The sequence below is a fragment of the Hemicordylus capensis genome, chromosome 5, assembly GCF_027244095.1.
Source record: "Hemicordylus capensis ecotype Gifberg chromosome 5, rHemCap1.1.pri, whole genome shotgun sequence".
In the NCBI taxonomy this organism is placed as follows: domain Eukaryota; kingdom Metazoa; phylum Chordata; class Lepidosauria; order Squamata; family Cordylidae; genus Hemicordylus; species Hemicordylus capensis.
The window spans coordinates 200,477,861-200,503,366 of record NC_069661.1 but is presented as its reverse complement, the minus strand read 5'-3'; the positions used below and the strand labels follow the sequence as shown (position 1 = coordinate 200,503,366).

Here is a 25,506-nt window from a genome sequence, read left to right as displayed (position 1 = left end):
TGTTTTGTCTGTTTTGGAACTCAATTTTACAGTCTTTCTCCTTCAGCCTCCATTCTGAGTTTTGACATCTGTTTTAATTTCCGGCACTTCCAGCCTGCAGATTGGCCAGCAAAAGCATGGCCAATGGCTTATTCCTTTTAAGAAAAATTAAGGGTTAAATTTACCCTCATTGGCCAGTGGGGCAGTGTGCACACTGCTTGGGGCAGTGTGCATTTCATTGTTGTTGTTTCACATTGTTCTATGTAGATCAATTGCATTTCTGGGGGGGCGGGGGATGTAGATGTGCATGACCTTTGGAAATCTTCCTGGTTCTTTGCAAAGCTCTGCTGTTGTTGATGATGTGTGATGTTGATGTTATTTGGGGTGGATTTGGGACAGAAAAGGGCCTTTGGGAGCAGAAGAGTGGGTCAGGTGGTAGTGCCCCAATGGGTGCCTGCTGCCACCCAGATTTCAAAGGAATTGGGGAAGGGCTGATTTCTAAAGAATTTCTGAATTTTACATGTCTTTGGGGCAGATTCAGGGCAGAAAGGGGGCCTGAGGGTCAAAACAGTGGATTGGGTGGCAGTGCCCCAAGGGATGCCTGCCACAACCCAGATTCCAAAGGAATAGGGCAAAGGGCTGATTTCTTTGGAATTGTTCAAGTTTACACATCTTTAAGGTTTTCTCCCATAGGGAATAATGGAGGTTTCAGCAGACCCATAACTCCACCTGGGGGGCACTGGGGTGGCCAGGAGCGAGTGATGGTGTAGTGCACAGAGGGTGCCAACCACTCCCATGGGTTGCTAACCCATGGGGTGCTGGGTTCTATTGTTTCTGAGGTGTTCTGAGTGTAGATTCTCTGGTAGCATATGAGATTTTCAATGACAAACCATGAATTCACTCTCATATGCTACCAGAGAATCTACACTTAAAACATCTCAGAAACAACAGAACTCAGTACCCCATGGGTTAGCAATCCATGGGGGTGGTTGGCACCCTATGTGCTCTACACCTGCACTCGCTCTGGGCCACCCTGGTGCCCCCCAAGTACAGTTATGGGGCTGCTGAAACCTCCATCATTCCCTATGGGGAAGAACTTTAAAGATGCGTAAAGGCCATTACACCTTTAAAAATCAGCCCTCTGCCCAATTCCTTTGAAACAATTCTGGCAGCTTCCTTGCCCCCCACTGGGCACTACCACCCACCTTACTGTGCTCTGGGCCACCCATTCCCCCCCAAATCTATACTTTTGCTGAACCCTCCATTATTCCCTATGGGAAAAATCTTAAACTTCAAAAATGCACCAAAAATCAGCCCTCTGCCCAATTCCTCTTAAATTTGGGTGGTAGCTTCCACCCATTGGGCACTACCACCCCCACCCACTAGTTTTGCCCCAGGGCCATTTTTAAAAATCCAAAACATTTCGGATTCGGATTTTGCAATTTCAAACAAAGAACAAAATTGAGGTGTTTAAGATTGGCTGATTTTGAACTGTTGGAAATTCTCTGTGGTGAGAGAATCCCTTTCTCATTATAGCAGAGTGCACAGAGGCACAACACAGCAGATTTAGTTAGGCATGCGTGTATGCTGAGTAAAGTAACCTGGAGCCAATTCATAGTTTCAAATCAATATATAAGGCATTTATTAAGGAACTCCATTCTAGATAGGAAAGTGAGGAGTTAAGATCTCTAATCTATCTATCTAGCTGGATGCAGATGGATTCTGCATATTCTCTGCACGGTGCAGGGAGAGAGGCTTGCCATGTTGCAAGGTAGAAGGACAGGTAGGGAAGAGAGGAGAGGAAGGAAGTTAGTCCCTGAGATTAGCAATCTACATATCAAAGGGATAGTATCAGAGCAGTGGAGAAGGGATGACCAATGTCTTGACCCTCTAGCCCTCTGACTCACTAGTCTGTCCTCCACTGTCAGATGAGACAGTGCAAAGTCCTTAAATTCCAACATGAACAAAGAACAAAATGGGGGTGTTTCAGATTTGGGCCAAAAAACAAACAAACAAAAAACCAGAAAAAAACCCACAACTCTATTAAATACAAGATGTTTCATATGAACCACCACCTCCATGCGATTAGGCAATGGTACCCCACCATAACAGAAGTATGGGATGTGTGTACTCATGTCCTTAATCACATGAGGTCAGAAACTATTGTCAGAACTGGTCCATCATCTTTCTACATCAATGAATCACATAAAGACAAAACTGTGATTGATTAGTTTATGTCTGCTGTGCCACCATGCATAATATTTGTGAGCCCTGCTGATCTTTACCCTTTGAAGCAGACATAGATTTCTTCAATCCATTGAAGAGAATCGAGTGCTGTTCTTTGAATTCATTCTGGATTTTGCTCTGAAATCAGTCTGATTTCATTGTCCTATTCCCACAGCTTCATACATTACCAGTGCTGGATAAGAAACTTTGTTTCTTCATCAGTAAGTAAAGATGAATTACCACTGACATGTCACTGGTAACATCAGCATCAGAACCCTACATGGACTTCCTATAGCAGTTTCAGCAGTAAACTGGAGGTAGAGTATTAAAGAAAACACAACCTTGGTGTACTATTCTTCAACAGGCTTTGACATATTGCAATCATGCAATGAAGCATGTGTATCTGGCTTCAAGCAGACAGCTTAATCTACTGTGAATATTGCAACCAAGCCGGTACTCAGAACATTTCTATATTTTGCATATTTTATCCACACCTACCTATCTATCTCATATATAGGGGAACCTAGATAATAAACTTAGAAATTGCTTCAAAGATGCATAATGTCAGTCTGGCATATGTGGATGACAGAGCAGCTGGAATGTTTTTGAACTTCAGCAAAAGAACCTGTTTTCCTGTTTCCGTAGCTGAGTTCTAAAACGTCCTTCACTGTGTGACTGTCACTGCCTGCAGTGAACACACAGGCTCATGTTTGATAGTGTTCCTCGTTAGCCTAGCTGAAAGAAATAATTTAGCATAATTCAAAGCTAACAAGAAAAGTTAGCCTGGGATTAAAAGCACAAACTGAAGCAAAGTTTGACTTGATTGCTAGAAAGATATTAGTAGTGCCAATTTATTATTCTTAATTCTAAAAAACCCAACCCACACAAATCCCCTCCTCATAAAGCTTAAGTTTTCCTTCATTAGGAGGCATTAATATGACTTTCCATAAAAGAGGAGAAGGTTGAGCTTAGGGATGTGCACAAAACCAGTTTGCCCGGTTCGGTTCAAATTCTAACCGGGTTCGAACCAGGAGGGGGTGGTTCAGTTTTGGTTTTGTTCGAACCACCTCCTGGTTCGGTTCGAATTCGAACCTGCAGCTCGAACCTGATGGCTGATTCGGTTCAAATTTGAACCTTCGAACCAGCCTGGTTCGAATTCAAACTGGTTCGAATTTGAACCGGTTTGCACATCCCTAGTTGAGCTGAGGTCTTCATAATACAAAAACCCTATTCAGACATTACATTATACAGAGAGTACAGACAGTAAGTGTACTACTGTACACAGCAGCAGCTGGTGCAGGCACCACTAGTGGGGCTGGGAGCAGCAAGAGGCACCCTAAATGTAAATTAATAGGTGCTTACCTCTGCTATGACTGCACCAGAATTCTGCTTTGAGCAGCGGTGTGCCACCCAGCACCCCCTCTAGTGGGGGATCACCACCATCACTCACCTGGTTTCTGTAGAGCCCATCCACCACCTGTGGCCAGGTGAGTGGTGAAGGTGATCCCCTGCCATGGGGGGTGCTGGGCGGTACACTGCTGCTTGAAGCAGCATTCAGGTCTGGAGGTAGTGGAGGTAAGCACCTCTTAATTTAAACTTAAAGGTGCCTCTTGATGACTGACAGTGCAATGGTTGAATGTATCATGTGAATAACTGTAGGGATGTTCAAATCGATTTGAATTCAAATAAATCCAACTAGAATCTGGGTGATTCAAGTGATGCAATTTTGAATTGAATCTCCCCTTAAAGGGCAATTTGATTCAAACTGAATTTTCAGAATTTGATTTGGATTAGATTTGAGAGCAGCTTGGCACCTTTAAAAAGCCATAGGGTCCCTGATTGATATAAAAAGCCTCCAATGCAGGATTGAATCGATTCAAATCTTATTCAAATCTGAATTGACTTTTCAGTCCAGATTTGAATTTGATTCAAATTTGAAACAAATGTTCAGAATTTGATTCAGATTTGAAACAAATCAAAAATCTTTTTCATGCACATCTCTAAATAACTGCAGATGTGGTCACTGTACACATTGGCTGACATTCTCTGCAGGGCTAGGAAAATGCTCTTTCTGTACACCCCCAGCAGCAGTGGAGCAAGGAAGGACATGATTTTCACTTCCCTCGCCTGCCTCCAGATAGTTTTTATGTCTGTGCAGCAGCTCTCAGGGACAGATTTCTGGAAGTAAAAACTCCACTGAAGGGAAAGACTGGAACACATTTAAGCTCCAGGCTGTTTGCAGCTCTGCAGGGCTACTTCCAGTCTCATAGCCCTGAGAAGAATGTCAGCCACTGAACATAACATGTGAATAAAAGAGTTACAAGGCATCCATTCATTTAGTGGCTTGAATTGGGATAAACATTAAAATACATAAATTATAGAGGAATAAGGTTCATCTCGAAACTACCTCATTTTTGCATACACTTGATATTTGGCTAACAGTCATTAATTTTTAATCTATTTTTAAAAAATGCATGGCCTAAGGGAGGAAATAGGAATTGATTAGAAACTAAGATGCTGGATAGATGCTGAAATAGCCCTGGCTCCAGTGTCCCCTCTAAAGTTTTTCATCTGTGTATGGGATGAGTTTTGTTCTGGGTGGCAGTATCAAGGCAGTGTGTGTGCACATGCATTCAGAGAGGGGCCTTCCTGATTCAAACTGAAGATGGGATCTAAAACCAACTGAGTGGACATCAAAAATCTTGTGTGAGTGCACACATATGCATGCCTTAGGGAACACTGCTTAGCTCTACAAGGCAACTGTAAAATCTGATTGACAGGATATGTACCTGGCCAAACGTAACAACACAGGAATGAAAGGCAGAGAACCTGAATATAGATCACCAGAGACAACATGCAGAATTGAATTGTGAGTTTCTATCCCACATTGGGGTTATCATGTATCCAAAACCTGAGATTTCTGAGGCAGGACCCAAGTGATGTCACAATATGGGTTTTTTTGAAGTCACCAGTTAAGACCAGCTGATGTCACAAAACTGCCAACCCAATAAAAATGTGGGGAAAGGAATCTAGCAGAGCTCAGCACTAAAGGGGAGGAGCCCAATGGTTGCCTAAAATGGCTTGAGATTAACTGTTGCCACCTGTCTACCTGAGAGAAAAGAAAAATATTGGAAGAACAGGGTCATTTTTGGAAAACTGGTAACAATGGGTGGAAAGAACAGGTGTGGAAGGAAGGCCTGAATATAGTGAGACTTTATAAAACCTGGCATTGATTTGTTAAGTTAAGTTTACTTTTGACCCATTTGAAATCCATTTATACTTTCAAATCTTTTCATGACAAAATGTTATTTACAAGCAGGAAAACATCAAAGATCCTTGGGGCATCTTCAAGACTAACAAATGTATAGGTAAAAACAGCTCATGAAGTAAATATCTGTTAATCTCATTTAGGCTTGTTATGTCATTTATATTAGAACTGCCATTCAGAGAGAGGCAATACTTTGCCATTCATGCATAGATCTTCAACAGAGTGCAATTCATTAAACTTTTTGCAACATTTATTCTAAATTTGTGATTAAAATGACTGAGGCATTGAGAATTCACTCTATGGTGAAGTAGTCTTATTCACAGGAGAGTTCAAAAGTCTCTTTCTAAGTTCCTCCTGTTTCATCTGATATCCCAGAGCAGGTGTTATATTCCTTGGTGTACATGAATAATCACACTTTCAGAGAGCTATTGGTAAAGGAAGCTTTTGCATGATTCACGTTACTTTCACCTTCTACCCTCTCTTGGTGAGAATATAAATGCTCTTACTATCTTTGATGGTTCTGCATGTCAACTTTTGCTGCAGCATACTTGCTTAAAGTATTGGAATCCATTTTTTTCCTGCAGTGGTGTTGCCAGTGCTGAAATAAACTTCAAAATGACCTCTTTAAGGTGTAAAAGATGGTAAAATAACTTACAGATTTTTCCAAAATGTGTAAGCTAAAACAAGACCGAGCAAACGTTTTGGTGTGATACACCATTCTCAGTGTTCCATTTAGCATGCCAGCTGAAGGCACTTAAATACAGAAGTTGAGAAATGGAAAGCAGCAAACAGATAATAGATAACACATGCGGGAGGAGAGAGCAGACCTTTGCCAAGGAGATATTGAAGCTATTCTCATCAACACAGGAAAGCAGGCTAAACGAGCCCAGCCCACATTCCTGCAGTTGTGGGGACCGCCGGGAGCTGTGTGGCTCCTGATGGGTAGCCTGCAGTGCTTAAGTCTCCCTCCTAAATGAGATTAGCAGAGTAAGCACTCAGCTAACTCCATTTTGGCAATCGTGAATCACTACGGTGTGGCTCCGCGCTACAGTGACTTGTGAGGAGACCCCTGCTGGGAAGCTAAATCATGCCTCCCAGTCTCTGGGGTCTCCCCAAGATGCCCCGTGCACTCACATGGGGCATCCTGGGACTTCCAGAGGCCAGGTGGCACCCGATTGCCTCAGGCCCTACCAGCTGCATGACGGGGCTGGTAATAGTGTGGGTGGGGGGCCGATCCAGCTGCACAGGGCTCTGTGGGTGCTCATGTGTTGGGGTGAGTGGGCTTGGCCTAATCCCATCCAGTTCTCCACACTGCTTGTGTGGAGAGCCTCATTAACTCTTTCAGTGACCGATGTATCCCATAGTTTCTTTCATCTCATCCTTAACATTAGTATTAGTTTTTTAATTGTTCTATAAACATTGCTTCCTTGATCTTATCATTTATTCATTTATTCATTTATTCAATTTATATACCACCCTTCCTAAAGTGGCTCAGAGCAATTTACATTAACATTAAACACACATAATAAAACAATTAAAATGAGAAAAAAATTAAACCAGATTAAAACTCAGTAAAATTACAGTTGAAACTAGATATCATTAAAAGCAAGGCTAAAAAGAGGGGTCTAAGGCTCTCCTGAAAGCCTCCAGGGAAGATAATCCTCTTATATCCATAGGGAGTGTGTTCCACAACCCAGAGGTGACAACTGAGAAGGCCTGATCCCAGGTCACCACCAGATGAACTGGTGGCACCCGAAGATGGACCCCTTCTGATGATCTTAATGAGTGGTGGGGATCTGAGACAGAAAGGCGCTCTCTCGGGTAACCCAGACCTAAGCCATTCAGGACTTTAAAGGTAATAATTAGCACTTTGTATTTTGGATGGAAACATATCAGCAGCCACTGCATCTGTTTAAGAACAGGCATAATATAGTCTCTCTGGGGACAATCTGGCTCCTGCACTTTGAACTAACCGAATTTTCCAAATGATGCACAAAGGCAGCCCTACATAGAATGAATTTCCATAGTCCAACCTGGAGGTTGCCAGCTGTCGTGCTACTGATTTCAGGTCATTCTCCTCAAGGAATGAGTGGAGTTGTCGAATCAATCACAGCTTGTAAAAAGCACTCTTGGCCAGAGCCTCAACCTCAGGCACCAGGGTGTGACCTGGGTCCAGAGAGCACTCCCAAGCTATGAACCTGTTCTACCTGGGGGAGTGTAACCTCATCCAGAACAGGAAGTTCTATTCCATCCTGCAGATTATAACCCCCAACAATGAGCACCTCTGTCTTGCTTGGATTCAGCTTCAGTTTAGTATCCCTCATCCAGACCATTACTGCCTGTAGGCAAGTATCTAAGGGGCTAATGCCATTTCCTGATATTGATGCAAAGAAGAAATAGATTTCTGTGTCGTCATCATTTTGATAACACCAGCACCAAATCTTCTGATGACCTCATCCAGTGGTTTTATCTAGTTGTTAAAAAGCGTTGGCTACAGAATGGAGCCCGGAGGGACTCCAAATAACAGCTCCCGTTTTGAAGAGCAACTGTCACCAAGTGCCACCATCTGAAATTTACCTGAGACACAGGAGTAGAACACTGTAAAACAGTGCTCCTTATCCCTAAATTCCTCAGGCGATCCAGAAGGATACCACAGTCCAGGGGCGTAGCTAGGGGACAGAGGGCCAACGTTCATCCGTCTCTCTGGTGGTCCCCCAGAGTGAGGGAGATAATGAAGAAAATAGGGAGGGATGGAGCTGGAGGGCCCTTAGGAGCTGGAGGGCCCGTGCTCTTTGAACCCTTTTGCTCAATTATAGCTACGCCCCTGCCACATTCAATAGTATTGAAAGCCTCTGAGAGATCCAAAAGTACAGCAGAGTCACACTCCCTCTGTCAATTCCCTGGCGAAGGTCATCTATAAGGCCGACCAAGGCCATCTCAACCCCAAAGCCCTGAAGCCAGTTTGAAATGGGTCTAGATAATCAGTTTTCTCCAAGACCACTCGGAGCTGGTAAGCCATCACCTTCTCAATAATCTTACCCAAACTTTGGAGGTTGGAGACTAGCCTCTATCCATCACCAACTTCCATCCTTCATCAGGGGATCCAGAGCAGGACTTCTTAAAATTATTAAATTCCCTTCTACAGTCAAAATTGATACTTTTTGTTTTGGTCACTTTTCCATTGTGTTCTTCTTTCATATGTATCGCTCACGGTTTTGTTTGACTTTTAATATGCTGCATATCAGCCAGATGTTCTTTATATCTTTTCATTAGTAGTCTTCCTGTTTCTCCAATATAGAATGCTGCACGTTCCACAAATTCAATTTTATACACTACCAGCTCCACCTTACACCAACCCTCATCCTCCTCATAGAGCAAACAGTCCCTCCCTTCACCCCTAGTATCATACAACCAGGATTTAACTAAATGATGTTTTAAAGTTTTAGGATCTGTACAAACCACATTAGCCTTAACTCTGTGTCTACTCAAAGTTTTCTGTACCAGCCATGAAGATCTATCTGCTACAAAAGGTATTTTTAAAGCTGGCCATCCTTTCACAAACTTTTAAAAATATATATATATATCCTGCTTTTCCTCCAAGGGAGCTCAGAGTGGTGTACATGGTTATGTTTATCCTCACAACAACTCTGTGAGGTAGGTTAGGCTGAGAGATACATGACTGGCCCAATGCCACCCAATGCATGGTTGACTGGGGATTTGAACTTGGGGATTGACTGGGGATTTGAACTTCCTGGTCCTAGTCCAACACTTTAACTACTACGCTATGCTGGCTACACAGTACATAGTGTACACAATACTCACCTACTCTTACACAGTGGAAGCTTATAACCATTAACTTGAATCAACTCTTCAGCCTTTTCCCTAGATGTCACAAGGTGTTCACTAGAAGACACACCTATAGCCCTTTGTATTACATTCTTAACTATGTGCTCCTTTACAGTTGCAGAATGTGCTGACTTACTATTCATTACAATCTCATTTTTCATGGACTTCCTATACCACCTAGTTTCCACACAGTGCCCACAAAATTAAATGCTGAAATATAAAACATGGATATTTTGAAAAACAGTCTAAAGCAGGGATTCTGAACATGTTGGTCCCCAGATGTAATTGGACTTCAGCTCCCATAATTCACAACCAAAGGCCACTGGGGCTGGGGATTATGGGAGTTGAAGTCCAATAACATCTGAGGACCAACACATTGAGAATCCCTGTTCTAAAGCACCATTTTTTCCTCACACCCTTTGCCATTCATTGAAGACCACATGCTCGATCTATTAATTCCCTGTCTCTGGTGGTGGTGGGCAACTATTTGTATCTAGAGCTGTGCGGGAAAGAAGTGGAAATGACAGTAGGGGTGTGCATGGAACCAGCTGGCCCAGTTCAGTTCGAGTCCAAACCAGACTCGAACCAGACTGGCCAAATCCAGTCCGGCCCCCATCGGAACCCCCCTCCCCGGTCCGGGTCCAGGCAATTCACGGATTTTTTTTTAAAAAAAAATTAAATAAATGTAAAAGTACCTTTAGCCCCGGGTGGGGGGAGTCCCATGAGGGTTCCCCTTCCCACCGCCAGCCTCTGAAATCACCACCGCTGCCCGGGAACCGATCATTTTTCTCCCGTTTGGGCCTCTGTAGTGAGTGGTGGCAGCCATTTTGGTTGCCACCGCATATGCGTAAATAGCCTCTGCGAGGCCTGGCATGGCCCATAGCCTTGCAGAGGCCATTTGTGCATGTGCGATGGCCATTTTGTTTTATCCAAAATGGCCACTGTGCATGCGTAAATGACCTCTGCAAGGCCATGGGCCATGCCAGGCCTCATAGAGGCCATTTATGCATGTGGGGTGGTGGCCAAAATGGCCACCACTGCTTAGTATGGCAGCTCGAATGGGCCAAAAATGGTCAGCTTCCTGGGCTGTGGCGGTGATTTCAGAGGCTGGCAGGGGGGAGGGGAACCCTCACGGACCCCGCCCCCACTGCAGCATACAGGAAGCCCCCTGAAAGGGCTAAAGGTACTTGAACATTTATTTATTTATTTAAAAAAATCCGTGAACTGTCTGGAGGTTCGGTTTTGGTCCGGACAGAACCAAGCGGGGCAGGGTTCAGTTCAATCCCAAATCCCCAAACTCCAGACCGAACCTCCATACCACTGGACTGCCAGACCGGTCCGCACATCCCTAAATGACAGATTACATTAGCCTTATTCAGACATTTTTATGTATAAGCCCACAAGTTTCTCCACGTATGTACATGTATTTGCATAAATATCTGTCCACGTGTTCACATAAAAAGTGAACCTGGGTTCAGGTAGAAAGTGTCCTGCTGTATCTGCATTGGACATATGAATAGCTCTGCTGTTCTCTCTGTGTGTACACTTGTACATAGATTGCACATTTTTTGAACATAATGTGTGAATAGGCTATGGTGTCACCTGGTCACATTGCCCACTATGGATGCCCTACCCTTTACTAAGTTATTGTGCCTCAGATGCATTTGATGAAATAGAGTGTTTAATAGAAAAGTTCATGATACAACAAATTACTGTAATTCATAAAATATTCATAATGTAGGCAACAATATTCATCTTGAACAATTCTGTTATGATTATAAAATTGTCAACTAAACTGACATTTGAGTACACTGGACTTCTAAGGAATAGAAGAGGAATATATGGAAACTTTAAATAACTTTTATTACTTTTGTTAAAAGGGTGCATCAAAATGAAAGACTGGTGGCAGCAGTTTTACAGCACCAAACTATCTGGTGATAGTTACTTTCTGCAAATAAGAAATATAAAGTTGATTCATTTCTTTCTCTCAGCTGTTACATAGAACTCAGCTCCAGATTGATCCAAACCTGTGCAGCAGATCTTTGTCAACTTCTTCTGTAATAGCCCTATGATACATTTCTCCATATTTTTCTTCTTCTTGGTTGTAGATGTTATGGCAATAGGAAGTGGTATCAACAAATTGGCATTGGATGGGCTAGATAAATTATTGGGTGAACCCAAAAGCTATGCATTCTTTTCTCTAATCGATACATTGCTCAATTCTTTGAGGGAAAATACAGTCAGTGCCTTTTCTCCTTGCCTGGCCAGATTCCATTATTCAGGTGGAAAACAGAAATTTGCAACAGGAGGAGGAGATTTCCCTTGCCTGTATCACAATGTAATCATATTTTCAATCACAACTAAATTAATCGTGATACATTAACTAACACAGTGGTACCTAATCAATATGGAAAGTTGTTCTGTATTATCTGAGATTATAGGACTTTGATGGATTTCCATATTTAGTGTAAATTATCCACTCATCGCCCCCTTCATTCTATTTATTTATGCAATTTACTTATCAAAGAAAGATGAATTAGCAATATTTAACAGTTGACTAACTTTATATATCAATAGATGTAAACAAGTGAGAAGGAGATGTTAATGAGACTATTGAAGTATATTTACAGTTTCCATTTACCATTCAAGTGAGCTTTAGTGGAGGAGAAAATTCATGGGTCATTCAATATTGATTTTTGAGCTTTCTTATGCACTGAGCCATATAGACAGTGGATCATATTTCCATATTGTGATTGCCTGTAAAGCCCTCAAGTATTTGCTTCAGTCCTTGTAAAGTGGTCTTTGTTGATATGCACACACAAATATTTGCATTCATATTTGTCCTCAGAGGCCACCAACATCCCTTAAAATTAGATCTAGTATGTGCGTGTTTGTGTCTCTAAGGATAGACAGATAGATAAACAAAATAATTTAATATAAGCACTATTTTTGAATCCAACTATAGTGATGTGCAAGAATTAACTGGGCCAGCATCAAAACTAATTAGGACTGAAGTTGAGAAGCTGTGCCAAACTAGATTAAACCTTTGAAGGGCAAAGAACCAGTAGGTCAGAACAATCTGAGACTAGGAAGGAATGTCAGGAGTGCAGACTACAATTGAACAAGACGAGGATCAAGAAAATAAGGACAAGAAACAGAACCTTGTATCAGGAACAAAATAATTAGGGTGTAGTAGAGTTCTCATATCCCACTAATAGCACAAAGAAATTCATGCTTATATGAAAAACCTCTCACCAATTCATATAGAATAAATAATTCTTAAGTTTGCTCAAATGTTTTTATGAATGTAAAACATCTTGCTTCTAAAAATAATTGTATTCAAAGTATTTATATTTTAAAAGACTGCTGATATTGTAATATCCAATGTATTTTCTTACTATTGTTAAACTCCATTAAATTGCTCTTAATTTTCAAACCAATCAGAAACTCCCCCTGCCCCATGACAGTCATTTAAAAAATTAGCTACAAGTAAATGAGGTCCATTGATGACTGGGAAAAGTCATTTTGCATATATTACACTTATAGGAAAGTTCAAGAAATTTTAATTAATATGCTTGCAAAACAGAAGTTAAAGAACAGTTTGAAATGCTTAGGATTTCAGCTTTAAACATGATTCATTTTACTGAATAATTACCCTATATGGTAAACTGGAATCATGGAAAATTTGAATCTGGGAGAGATCTGCTTCTCTTGGGCAGGATTTTGGTTTTGTATTATTTATATGATGATTATTGAGTTTCGAAAATCTGTTGAGAACAATAACAGTTAAAATCTGCCAATTATATTTAGAATTTCTTCTAAAAAAACAACAAAAACTCTTTTCCCCTGCCCCAGAATATTCTTGTGTAAAAAGTAGTGAAGCTACTTACAGTACATGCACAGGCAAAACTGGGCTATTGAAGCCCAGCCCAGTTTTGCCTGGAAGTGTGTACTACTGGGATCATAACCCATCCCGGCAACTCCTCGGTGGCAAACCCACCTCCAGGGCCACCCTCTCAAATGGGGTTAGGAGAGTGAGCACTCTCCTAACCCCATTTTACTAATCATCTGCCAATCCTGGCTGGGGCTGACAGACTGTGGGGCTCTCGGCTGGCTTTGAGGAAGGGAGAGGGGATCTCCATAATGCACCGCGCACTCATGTGGTGCATTATGGGAGTTCTGGGGGCGGGGCACCCTAACCCTCCAAGCTACCGGTAGAAGCTGGCAATCATCTGGGTGGCCGATTAGGCCACCGAACAAGCAAAAATGGATCATCTGAGTGGAGGTAAGCTTTTTAAGGCTTCCTCCCTGCTGACCCTGTAGCCGTTTCCCACCTATCGTGAGAAAGGGCTCATGTATTCAGTTACTTTAAGTGACAAGATTGTGTATACAAAATTTAGTATCTGTAGGTAATCAGGAAATATGACTTTATTTTACACAAACAAACCCACAAACAAACTCTTCAATATATATAATAGATATAACAGAAGCACTGGTAGTAGTAAGTATAAGAAGAGTATAGGCAATATAATGATTTCTAGTCATCCCAACATGTGTCTAGGCCTGTATCCTTCTGGATAGGTGACACATGGACAGCTGTATTGTTTGCCAATCAGACAGTACTTGTCGATCAAAGAATACTGAGCTGAAGAATGTGATTCTAGTAAAAATCTATAATAAAAGAATGCTTTCAGGAAAATGGGGGGCCATGTTTGCTTTGGGGGAAAAAATACTACTCTCAACAATGTCAGCTGCTGATATTTACACAGGCAATCTGTACCAACAGATGACTTTAAAAGATAATACTATGAAACTACTTTGAAAATTGGTCTGTAATATCAAATGGCCAGGGGTGTAGCCATCATTGGGCAATCAGGTTCAAAGAACCCAGGCCGCCGCCCCTCAGGGGCCGTTTGTCACAGCCCCGACATGCCCTCCATGTCTGACATCAGATGGGGGGGGGGCTGGTTTAGCTCCCAAGTGGGGCCATGCGGCCCCGTTTGAGAGTTAAATGGCTATCGCCCCCTGCTAACTGGAAGAGGCACCTTTTACCGTGGTGATTCTCTTTATTTAGCAGGGGGAGAGTAACTGGCCCTATCCATCCCCAGCACAGTACTTCCAGTGACTGTTGCTGGTGTGTGTCTTATGTTTCTTTTTAGAATGTGAGCCCTTTGGGGACAGGGAGCCATCTTATTTGTTATTTCTCTTTGTAAACCGCCCTGAGACATTTTTGGAAGGGCGGTATAGAAATCATATTATTATTATTATTATTATTATTATTATTATTATTATTATTATTATTACTGCATTCACATGGCCAGGAGTGGATCATCCCTGCCTTAAAGACAGAAAGAGCTGCCCCTGGCCATGCTGCAAATGCAGTGCTGGCCTTGATCTAACTCCTGAATGGGGCTGCACAGCCCCGTTGGGGAGTTAGATGGCCAGAGCTACATTCACAGTGCGGCCAGGAGAGGGTCTCCCAGCCTTTGAGGCAGGGAAGAGCTGCTCCTGGCCGTGCTGTGAATGCAGCGCTAGCCTGAATCTTATTTCTGAACCTGGCTGCTTGGCCCCGCTGGGGAGGCAGACCACACACCCCTCATCTGATGTCAGACATGTGGGCATGGCTAAGCCTGTGTCTGACATCAGACATAGGGGGCAAGGCGAGCGGGAACGCAGGGGCAGCTGGACACGGGCTGCTGCTGGTCTGGCCCCGCTACTGAATTGGTTCTACTAGAATTTACAGTTTTACATCTTTTCAAATAGCAAAAGAGCAATAAAATAACAATAATAAGGTAATGAAAATTTGATTCATTTCCCAGCAGAGGGAGAATTGTAAACTCCTCCATTTCCCCCACACCAATGAAGACACAAGGCAGAAGTTGTATGAAAAGGGCCACAACATTCTTGAACAGCCAGTTGGAGCAGCATTGGGGATTGGTGCTCCATTCCCCAACAGTGTGGTTCTAATGTAGAACAAATGCCCAGCTATTGTCCCTAGACTGATTTATGTTGGGCAATTACACTTCAATTTATGTTGGGCAAATACACAGCTCAGAACAGCATCACACCCCAGAGGCTGCTTGCTGACCTTCTTAACTGACCTGACAAGGTCAAGGTATTGGCAGAGATCACCCCCCGCCCCGCCAAGCTGCTCAGCCTTTGAGGATGGTCATGTCCTGACAAATACCTCACAACTTGCCAACTTATGGAGAGCCAAAAAATGTCTAGCTGGCCCCCCTAAAGAATGACCACCCAAAGCCAACAGACCCACACTGCACCTGCCATCTTCCCCCACCCCACAACTTGCCAACTTATATGGAGACCCAAAAAATGTCTACTTGACCCCCAAAAGGATGACCACCCAAAGCCCACACAGGGTTGCTCACATGGGGAGGATCACTGTTCACAAGAGGCCTGGGTGGGCACCGGTAAATAGCTCACCCCACCCACTCAGGCCTCCTGGCCGATCAGAACACCCTACTCCCCAGCCTTGTGCTTCAAAAGGCTGGGTGGGGCATGCCTGTGAGTAGCACAAGTCGGAAACATCATTTTTGTCATTTTTTCCTTAATTTCACCAAATTTACACAGTAGATAGACCATCTGTACTAACTTTCCACACCAGAAGTATAGATACTGTCAAGCACAAAACATCAAAAACTTCAGGGTTAGAAAGAATGGGGAAAGAACCCATTTTTACTTCTCACCATAAGTACGGGGTCACAGTTGTGCCTCTATAATATGTATTGGGGTGCAGCGTAAGTAGTAGCAATAAAACCTAAACCTGTATTGCTCAGGCTAGCTTCCTTAGTAATGTAGTAATGTAGGATCATGCTCCTTCTCAACTGCAGGCAAGTGACCTAGGAGACCTTGGAATACTTCCAGCAATTTTGATTCTATAATATCTTTGTTAACAGATGTAATTGTCTTCATTCTATTAATATTCTATTCTATTATTTGCAATATTGAGTATTCTGAAGTTCCATTGTGATGCAGAGGTTCAAATTGTAAAGGATTGTGAAATGAATGTATGGGTATGTATATTTGTGCAATAGACTTGAACTACCATTATCTTCTAATAAAATGAGGAACCTTTTGTAATATCTAAATACGTTTTCAGTTCTAAAAACTTCAAAAATGTGCGGGTTGGTGTTGGTTTCCTTATAGTCATGTTTCTCTTCACTTATGCTAGGATGTTTGTACCATATTTATTTCTGAAATTGGAATGTATAGCTTAGCACAAAGGGGTTTCTAGCAGCACACAATTGTATTTTTTAAAGAAAAGCCAGTGCCTCAAGCTCTTAACACAGAGTTGATGTTGCTGCTATTATTATTGGTAGTATTATTAGAAGTTCAAATGCAGCCTCAAGTACATCAGGAATCAGTAGGCTTCCATGGTAGAAGACAATTCAGATAAACTTCTATTTCTGACTTGACTTGAAGGTCCTTTTAACATTTGAATTTACCAGGTTATTACTGTACGTATTTCTGTTGTGTTTTCTGTATTTATTGGATGATGTGGTTTGAATTATCTGATTTTTTAAAAGCTAGGTTCAAAGTTGATTTTTTAAAAGCTAGTCTTGATGCATATAGGCTACCTTCTGGCTCAGAGGCAGGATGCCTCTGAACACTAGTTGCAGAGGAGCAACAGCAGAAGTGGGGGGCATGCCTTCATCTCCTGCTTGTGGGCTTCCCAGAGTCATGGCTACCCAATGCAGTTGAAAAACAGCTTTTGAAACTAATGGGAGCTTGTCACATGCCCCTGAAGCATTTGAATAGTTTCCCTCTAATTTTACTGAATTTCCCCTGCCAAATCTAAACACTCATAAATCCCCTCAAAAGTATCACCCCTACAAAAAAGTGAAAGGTTGCTCAAATGTACTAGTTCAATACTATGTTAAAAGCATCTTACCACTTACATTGGCCAAACTCAACTCTTGCTGTGTACGATCATAAATGGGAACCAGTGAAGAAGCTTCTTAATCTCTCTGGTTATACTGGCTGAATGCAGATGTAATATGAAACTGGGGGTTGGTGAACCTGCAGTTTCAATTTTAAACTGTATATTGCAGATGTTCTTCCAACCACAGTCTACCAACCTCCACTTCCAGGAGAGGGGACCCCCTCCCTGGTGCTCAGCTGTTGAAGTCGATCCCAGAAAGCTCCATGGACAGTGTCAGCACATCAGCAGAGCAGTTGCAATTGGTCATGATCTTTAAGGGTTGTGCAGAGTGCAATCATTAATTTTCAGAGCCATGCACCTACATGGATGGGAAAGGATTTAAATCCCTTTAAATGCTATGCCATGTCAGTGCTTCTTCAGATAGAGATGTTACCACTACCCTCCAAAGAGTCCTGCACCTAAACAGTCCTGCCCAAGCATGATTTTGAGGGGGTGGTCTCTGTTTGTGGGGGGGGGAGTGGGGGGGATAAATATTTCTGTGTTACTCAGGGAATGGAAGGGAATAAGAAGACTTCCTAGGAGGGAATATTTATATGAGGAAGGGCAAAGGATTCTGGTTGGGGGGGGGGCATCTGTCCCGCCATGACCTAGGATGCTGTTGCAAGGAATCAGCCCATAGGGATGTACACGGAACTGGTCCAGAGGCCCTTTATGTGACATGTGTGTGTGATGTGCAATGTGTGCAGCACGTGTACATGCAAGAGGGTGGGTGCACATGCAGATTATACTTCCGCCTTTCCGGCCAACAATGGGGGAAGGGGCAGCAGGGAGGTACACTGCCACCCCATGGATTTTGGAAAATAATGAAGCGCCAGTGGGGGGAACATGGTGGGAGGGGTAAGTGCACCCTCCCTCACCCTTAAACAGCCACCCCCCTGGTGTCGGACCGCAGCTCCAAGGTTCTGTGCACATCCCTATAACCCCATCAAAGCAGTCCATGCAGAGCAAACCACACTCTTTCTCTCCTGGCAGCTTGCTGCCAGTGGACTATCCCTTTCATGAGAGGTCCAGACTACTAAGGATGACCATGTGGCTGTAAACCCTAGGTCTCCCATCAGACTGCACGCTCATGAGTTGAGCGAACCCAACAATGGGGCCCCACTCATGTGATGCCCCCATCTTTCCATGGTAAAAGATACGAAAAGACACTGCAACACAACCCCGCCTTCCCTGTGAAGTCTTGCATATACCTGAGCCTGCCTGGGGAAGATCGGGTGCATGGATGGACTTTTAAACCCATTCAAAACTCCTGAGTTCAGTCTGACGTTGCACTGTATGCAGATCTGCCAGCACAGAGAATTGGAAAGTGGAACACTGATTTCCAGTGACCCCATGTGAGCAGGGTCACCGTTTCAGGGCACAAACAAGGGTACACATGCCCACATGGGTGGACGGACTGGCAGGGGGCGAGCTTTGAGAGCTACCTGGCAGCCGTCACCAAGACAGGGAGAGCAGTCGCCGGCATAGCTGCCCCCGCAGCTTTCCTCCATACAGCAACCTGGCTCGATATAGAGCCCCAAGTGGCCTAACACTCTCATGAGAGAGTGGTCTGTGGGAGAATGGGCTGTTTTGACGTCACATATTATTAGATATTTTGCTCGGCAATTCTCTCTCCTCTCCTGTGATGGTTCTTCTCATAAGTTGTGAGGCGGTAACCCTTTGGCCTGACACTCTCTTGAGTGAGCGTGGTGTGCCTCGGGTCGGTATCCATCATCATCACACATGTCAAATTTCTCCTTTGACTGGAGCGCTGCGGACCCTGGTTACTGGCTATTCTCATGAGGAAACTGAGGGACCACAAACTCCCAATGGTGAAGGGGCTGGGCCCTCCGTCCCCAACCTTTCTGTGGGGAAAAAAGAATTTGGCTGTTCCAGGATCCCTGCTTGGGGCTGCCATTTAAACTCAACCCCAGATTCCCCCAACACAGCCATTTGTTATGCTCCCAGTGCTGTGATGGGGTGCTCTGCTTATGTTGCCACCTGGAGCATATGCGTTTGTGAACATACACCATTGTTGCTTCATTCTTGGGCAGCAAAGCACTTAGTGCCCATCCTGTTATCCTATCCCCTTTCTCTCATATTAGGGGGAGCAAGGGACAGAGTGGGAAGAGGCAATGTCCCTATGTGGCTGTGCCATTTGACAGGCCGACAACTTGGGATGGGACATGGTGGCTTCTCTGTTTCTGGACAACTCCATAGCCAGATAGGTGACAGAAGGGGTAGGTCTGCACTGCTGTCTGTGATTGTAGTTTGAAAATTGTCACAAACCCATGGCTATGGAAGAGTCCAGGACTGGATATAATGCTTCAGCGACCAGAGGTCTTGGAGGTGAACCTTTGTGCAAATGGTCTGACTCAGTAGAAGACAGCTTCCTATGTTCCTGTGTTTAAGAAAAAGTTCCTGGCAAGTCTCCAAAGAAAGCAAAGTTATTTTAAAACTACCGTTCTACAAAAAATACCACTCTTCATAGAATGAGGTTGTTCTTTTATTAAATAACCATCTTTCCCCTTATGTGAGGGTAACAGAAAAGAATAATGTCGCTGACTCTCAGCAACATATTTTTGCTCTTACAGAGTGCTTCTGGGGCACAAGCAATGCTCAGAATGATTCACCCCCTGATGCAACAGCATGTGCATAAGAGGACTGGGGGAATTGTGTGAGGGCTCCTAGTATGTTCCTGCAGAGCCCCCTAAAGTCCTTGTTTCCATTGTCAGGATGTTAACCAATTTTCTTATCAAGTGCTAAAATAAGCTACAACTTGCTGAGAGACCTACCTTTTGATATATTGAGGTATGTGCCAAAATCTAAGAACATCTGGCTGATGTCCTGTCCAAATTAAAGCCGTAAGTTAGGTGTGCTGAACTTGTCCTCTTAATTTCACTGGGGCTTCCTCAAGTAAATTTAGTCAGGAAGTAAGACTTTGTTCTTAGTCCATAATGATGATGGTGAAATATTTTTATTTCATTTTCTTGCCGTTGATAGTTCAAATTAAGTTTATACATGGTAAGCCTGAAAAGGGAGGTTAGGGCAGCTGTCTGTCCTTACAGACTTGTCTTGCCTGAATACACTTGAGATTAGCATTCTGAAAAATGGGTTGCACGCGATCTATATGATAGAGCTTTTTCTGGCTGTTGAGAAAAGTGACAGGATGTGGTTGCTGTATAAAATGTTTAGCAAGCTCCCCAGACACCTATAGTCAAAGCAATTCCATCTGCATTCTTGTTGTGCTGTGAGCGGTCATTTCCCCAGTGCTATCAACCAAGTGAGAGTGGTGACAGCTTTACAAACCAGGAGCTCCAGCAGAAAAGTGCAGTTATTTACTAGCTTCATAACTGCACCCATTTGAGTGGAGGCTGGTAAATCATACATTTCCAGATCCGCTGCTCGTAGCATGCATTTCTAGGTTTCCAGGTTGTATTTGTTTGGGAAGGCATTCAGAAGATGCATTGACCCAAACAGGCAAGATTTTTCCAATGTTTTCCAATATTGATCCTCTATTTAAACACACACACACACACGCACAAATTCTGTGAATCATTTTAACTGTCAAAATCCCATTCTGTCACACACACACACACACACACACACACACACACACACACACACACACACACCTTCCATTTGGTGAAACCCCAAACAACTGAGGAGTGGGTGTGCATGTATCAGTCACATAATAAGGCTGATAATGTGACCCTTTTGTCAAAACTGGGTCTTTTACTAAGAATGGTGATCAGTTGAGAAAGACTTGGGAGACCACTTCCATCCACTGGATTGCAATATTTACTAGGTGCACAAAACTAGAAAACCCAGTTTGGTTTAAGTAGAACTGGACTCGAACCGAACCAGGTCCAGTCCAGTTTTGTGTACACTAGAGTTGGGCCCGGTCCAGCTTGCATTTGAACCAGTTTGGACCTGGCTCAAGGGGGGTAGGAACGGGAAAACAAAATTTTAAAACAAAAAAATTTGGACTTATCACCATTGTGAAGCCTCTGGGGATGCTGCTACTGTCGGGGTGTGTGTGTCTCCTGAGGTCCCCCCTCCCCCTGGCATCCTCCGCCTGCTTCCAAACTGCCCATTTCTGGCAATTTTCAGCCTGTGCCAGGGCTCTCTACATTGGTGGTGGCCATTTTGGGGGCCACTGAGCATGTGCACTGGCCGTCTCCATGGCTGGGTCAGTTCAAGTGTGAGCTGGCTCAACCTCAAGCAGGTTCGCACATCCATAATATTTACATACAGACTCCTCAACCACATTGGGACCATATCACAGGAATGTGGCTCCATGCCACCTGGGCCTTTCCAAGACAGCAACTTTACTTTGCTTCACCACAGGGAGGATTGACCCAGTGCCCAATACCCAGGATGGAAAGGCTTTTCTTCCAATTTGTACATGTTAGTTCAGAAGCAAGCAGTATGACAGAAAAAAATAGGAAGGAACTGAGAGGAAGAGCATCAAAGCAGCCCTATGCGAACGGCCCCAAGGTTTCTTGAAATTAATTTTACTGCAGTTATATGCAGCTAATGGATATCATTATAACTCACTCTAGAATACCCCTCTTAATCCCACAATTAAGCCTGCTGTCTGGGAAAGGCCCTGGTGTGTATATGAAAATGGAGGCCACAACGGTCTAACAATGCCAGGTACAGCAAGGTTGGACAAAATCTTTGGTCTCAGAGATGTTACAGAACCAGGGCAGGATTTTGGTATATCCAGGATAGTGAATTGACATGCACAAGACAGAGAACTCAGAAAAGGGAGAAAACTGAGGGGAAAGGGTTCTTTCCACAACACCCTGGACTACACTCCACAGAGGAAATGCTGACCAACCTGAAACAGGCTCCCATTGTTTGTACTGCAGAGGCTGGGGAGCAGAGGCATAGCAAGGATGGAGTGGACCCAGCCCCTACTTCTTCTCCTCCCTGTGTCTTTGCTGCAAAAGAACTGCAAGGACAAGGTGAAAAACAAAATATTCCTGGCATGCCCTTTCCCATGCTCCTACACAAATAATATAACATACTCCCACACATGCAGACACTTACACACACACACACACACACACACACACACACACACACACACACACATTTCCATGGCTCAGAAACATTCCTTACATACATCGAAGCTATTCACATGACCAGGCGAAATTGGGCTAAAGGAGCCTAGCCCAATTTGTCCTGGTCATCTGCTCCCATGGAAGCCACGCAGCTCCCAGCAGCAAACCACCTAAAATACCCCTCCCCTTAAATGAGGCACACCACTAACCCCGTTTGGTTGCTCGCATGCTGCTGCAGTGCAGCTCCATGGCACGGCAACACATGAGGAGACCCCACCGGGAGACTGGGCTCGGAGGTCTCTCCAAGATGCCCTGCACACTTGTGCGGGGCATTCTGGGACTCCCAGGAGCCACACAGCCCCTGATCCCCACAGCCCCCACCAGCTCTATGATATGATCTGGCAGCCGTGTGGGCAGCCAATCCGGCTTCTCAGCTACGAGCGGCTGCTTGTTGGCGGGGAGAGCTAAGCCCGCTCTCCCCGCAAGCCCAACAGAAGCAGATCGTGAGAAGAGCTTCATCATATATTCACCTGATATACTCCTACAACATCAACAGTGAAAAACAAAGAGTGAGCTGTCACCCAGCCAGCAGGCCCCCTTCCTTCATGGGTCCAGTGTGTCTAGGGACATCACCCCCCCCCCGTTCAATTATAGAACCCAAGGCAAATCAGTTGCAGTGTCGTCGTCCCGCCCTTACATTTCAAATATATACACACACGTTACAGAATCAGGGCAGGATAATTGTAAAAATAAATAATTATCTGTCTTTTGTAAATGGGAATTATTGACACTTCCTTTGTTTGGTCACTGATAAAGGCAAGCCAGTTTTAGCAGAATTCCTACTTCTGTTGCTAATCTGAGAAATACTACCTGGAGAGCCATTCACTGACTCAAAGAATTTCTTCAGCTGAGGGCATTGCTACAAACCGATGGGAAGGTGGAGAGGCAGCGGCTGCAAATGTGCTGCCTGCCAGCTGCTGCCAAATGAATTTTCTTTGCTTGCATAAGAAAATAAAGGTAAAGGTAAAGGGTGCTGTCAAGCTGATTTCAACTCTTTGTGCCCACAGAGCCCTGTGGTTTTCTTTGGTAGAATACAGGAGGAGTTTACCATTGCCTCCTCCCATACAGTATGAGGTGATGCCTTTCAGCATCTATCTATATCGCTGCTGCCCAATATACTACCAGCCAGCAGGGATTCTACAAGGCATAAATTGGTGGGGAGGGAGTTGCTGCTCAGTCAGATGCAGAGCCAGACCACCAGCAGCCTGTGTCTGGCCGCGGTGGTGGTCCCACTCACCCCGTCCCCATATCTGACGTCAGCTGCACGGCTCTGTTCAGGAGCCTGAGTCCAGCCGGCGCTGCATTCACAGCGCGGCCAGGAGCAGGTCTTCCCTGCCTTAAATCAGGGAAGAGCCGCTCCTGGCCACACCGTGAACGCAGCGGCCATTTAACTCCCGAACGGGGCCCATGCAGCCTCCACTCGGGAGCTAAACCAACACCACCACATCTGACATCAGCTACTGGGGTGTGTGTGTCGGGGCCGTGAGGCAACGGCCCCTGATTGGCGGCAGCCCGGGTTCTTTGAACCCGTTCGCCAAATGGTGGCTCTGCCCCTGTGCTCAGTCACAAAAAGGGTGATTCAGGGCTGTGCCTCCCTTCCCCATAACATCACATGGGATTGGGACTGGAGTGCTCTGAATGGAGAAGACCTCTTTCTCTCTCTGAACCAGGGGGCAGGGCCAAGTAATGCGACAGGGACATGAGGCTCTTCTTTCTCTGCATGAGGGCTTGAGAAAGCTACACCTGCAGTGTGGGGCTCTCTAGGGCAATTACCTCCATTTGCCCTAACCTGAGAACTAGTCTGTGGGAAATGCATGTTTCTGGGAAGCCACAAACAACGTAATACATCCCATCCCCTACCATGCAGTGGATAGAACATTTGGTTCTGGTATCAAGGCTGATTCAAACACTTGGTGTTGGTTTTTTGTTGCTGTTGTTTTCTTGGTGTTCTTTTTCTTTTTCTTTTCTTTTTGAGGCTTAGACTACATATGGTGAGGTTACCATCTCACTTTCACATGGGGAGCCCCATGTGAAAATTAAAAAGCCACACGACACAAAATGTTGGAGCATACTTGCAAAATCTCTAAAGCATAAACTGAGTCCAATCTGCAGAAACTCGTATGTGTGCAATTTATCCACCAGGTTTCATTCTTTGCTAAAGAAATGGCATGCTGTTATTGCCTGCACAATTTATTTTTATTTATTTGTCTCAGTCAATTGGTCTCCTACCCTTCCTTGCACATGTGCTTTCCAGGTGGCTCACAAAGCTTAAAAATAAAAACGCAAAACATTAAAAGCAACATAGAAACTAAGTAGCAATAAAATACAAGAGGAGAGAAAGCACGGCAGATGAAATGGTCAGTAGCAGTTTGAAATGCCTGGATTGTTTAAAACAGCCTCCACCTGGTGCCAGGATGAGATCTGAGCAGGAGCCAGATTAATCTCCCTGGAGCAAGGATTCCACAGAGTTTGTTATTCCTCCACAAAACAAGGGCCATGATCTGCAATGTTGCAGTATGTCAGTGTTCAGATGAGTGCTTCCTTCCCATATGAGTCTGTCAGGACCATGAGATCTTCTGGGGAGCCTCTCTCACGTGTCTCATTACAATCTGAGGCTTGCTTGGGGCCAGCATACAACGCCACCACCTATGAAACTCTCTTTCAATGGAGGTCAAATCAGCTCTCTCTGCTTTGTTAGCATTTTGGTGCCAGTTGAAGATATCTCTTTTCTTACAGGCCATTATACATGATGTGTTTTATGTGCCCTTTTTGAACTGTTTTTAATAGCTGACATCTTGATGATGATGATGATTTTTACATTTATATCCCGCTCTTCCTCCAAGGAGCCCAGAGCGGTGTACTAGAAACTTGAGTTTCTCTTTCACAGCATCCCTGTGAAGTAGGTTAGGCTGAGAGAGAAGTGACTGGCCCAGAGTCACCTAGCTAGTTTCATGGCTGAATGGGGATTTGAACTCGGGTCTCCCCGGTTCTAGTCCAGCACTCTAACCACTACACCACACTGGCTCATCACTCAGTGGATGTCCCACTGAAATTAATAGGACAAGCTAGTCGCAACCTCTTTAAAAGGTTTGAAAATTTTTTGTTTTTGTAAAGCA

At 44.1% G+C, this 25,506-nt stretch overlaps 2 protein-coding genes across 8 annotated transcripts in view; one reads left to right on the top strand and one right to left on the bottom strand.

Annotated features, from left to right (window-relative positions):
- LOC128326829 (uncharacterized) overlaps positions 1-22,136 on the bottom strand; it is a 53,177-nt gene extending 31,041 nt beyond the window's left edge. Inside the window, exon 1 of the mRNA XM_053254497.1 lies at positions 22,105-22,136. Coding sequence (XP_053110472.1) covers positions 22,105-22,121 — 17 coding nt within the window. The 5' untranslated portion in view covers positions 22,122-22,136. The remainder of the gene's footprint in view (positions 1-22,104) is intronic.
- The window catches only part of MGAT4C (MGAT4 family member C), a 586,007-nt gene that overhangs the window by 279,979 nt on the left and 280,522 nt on the right, over positions 1-25,506 (top strand). The gene's annotated exons all lie outside the window — the stretch shown is intronic.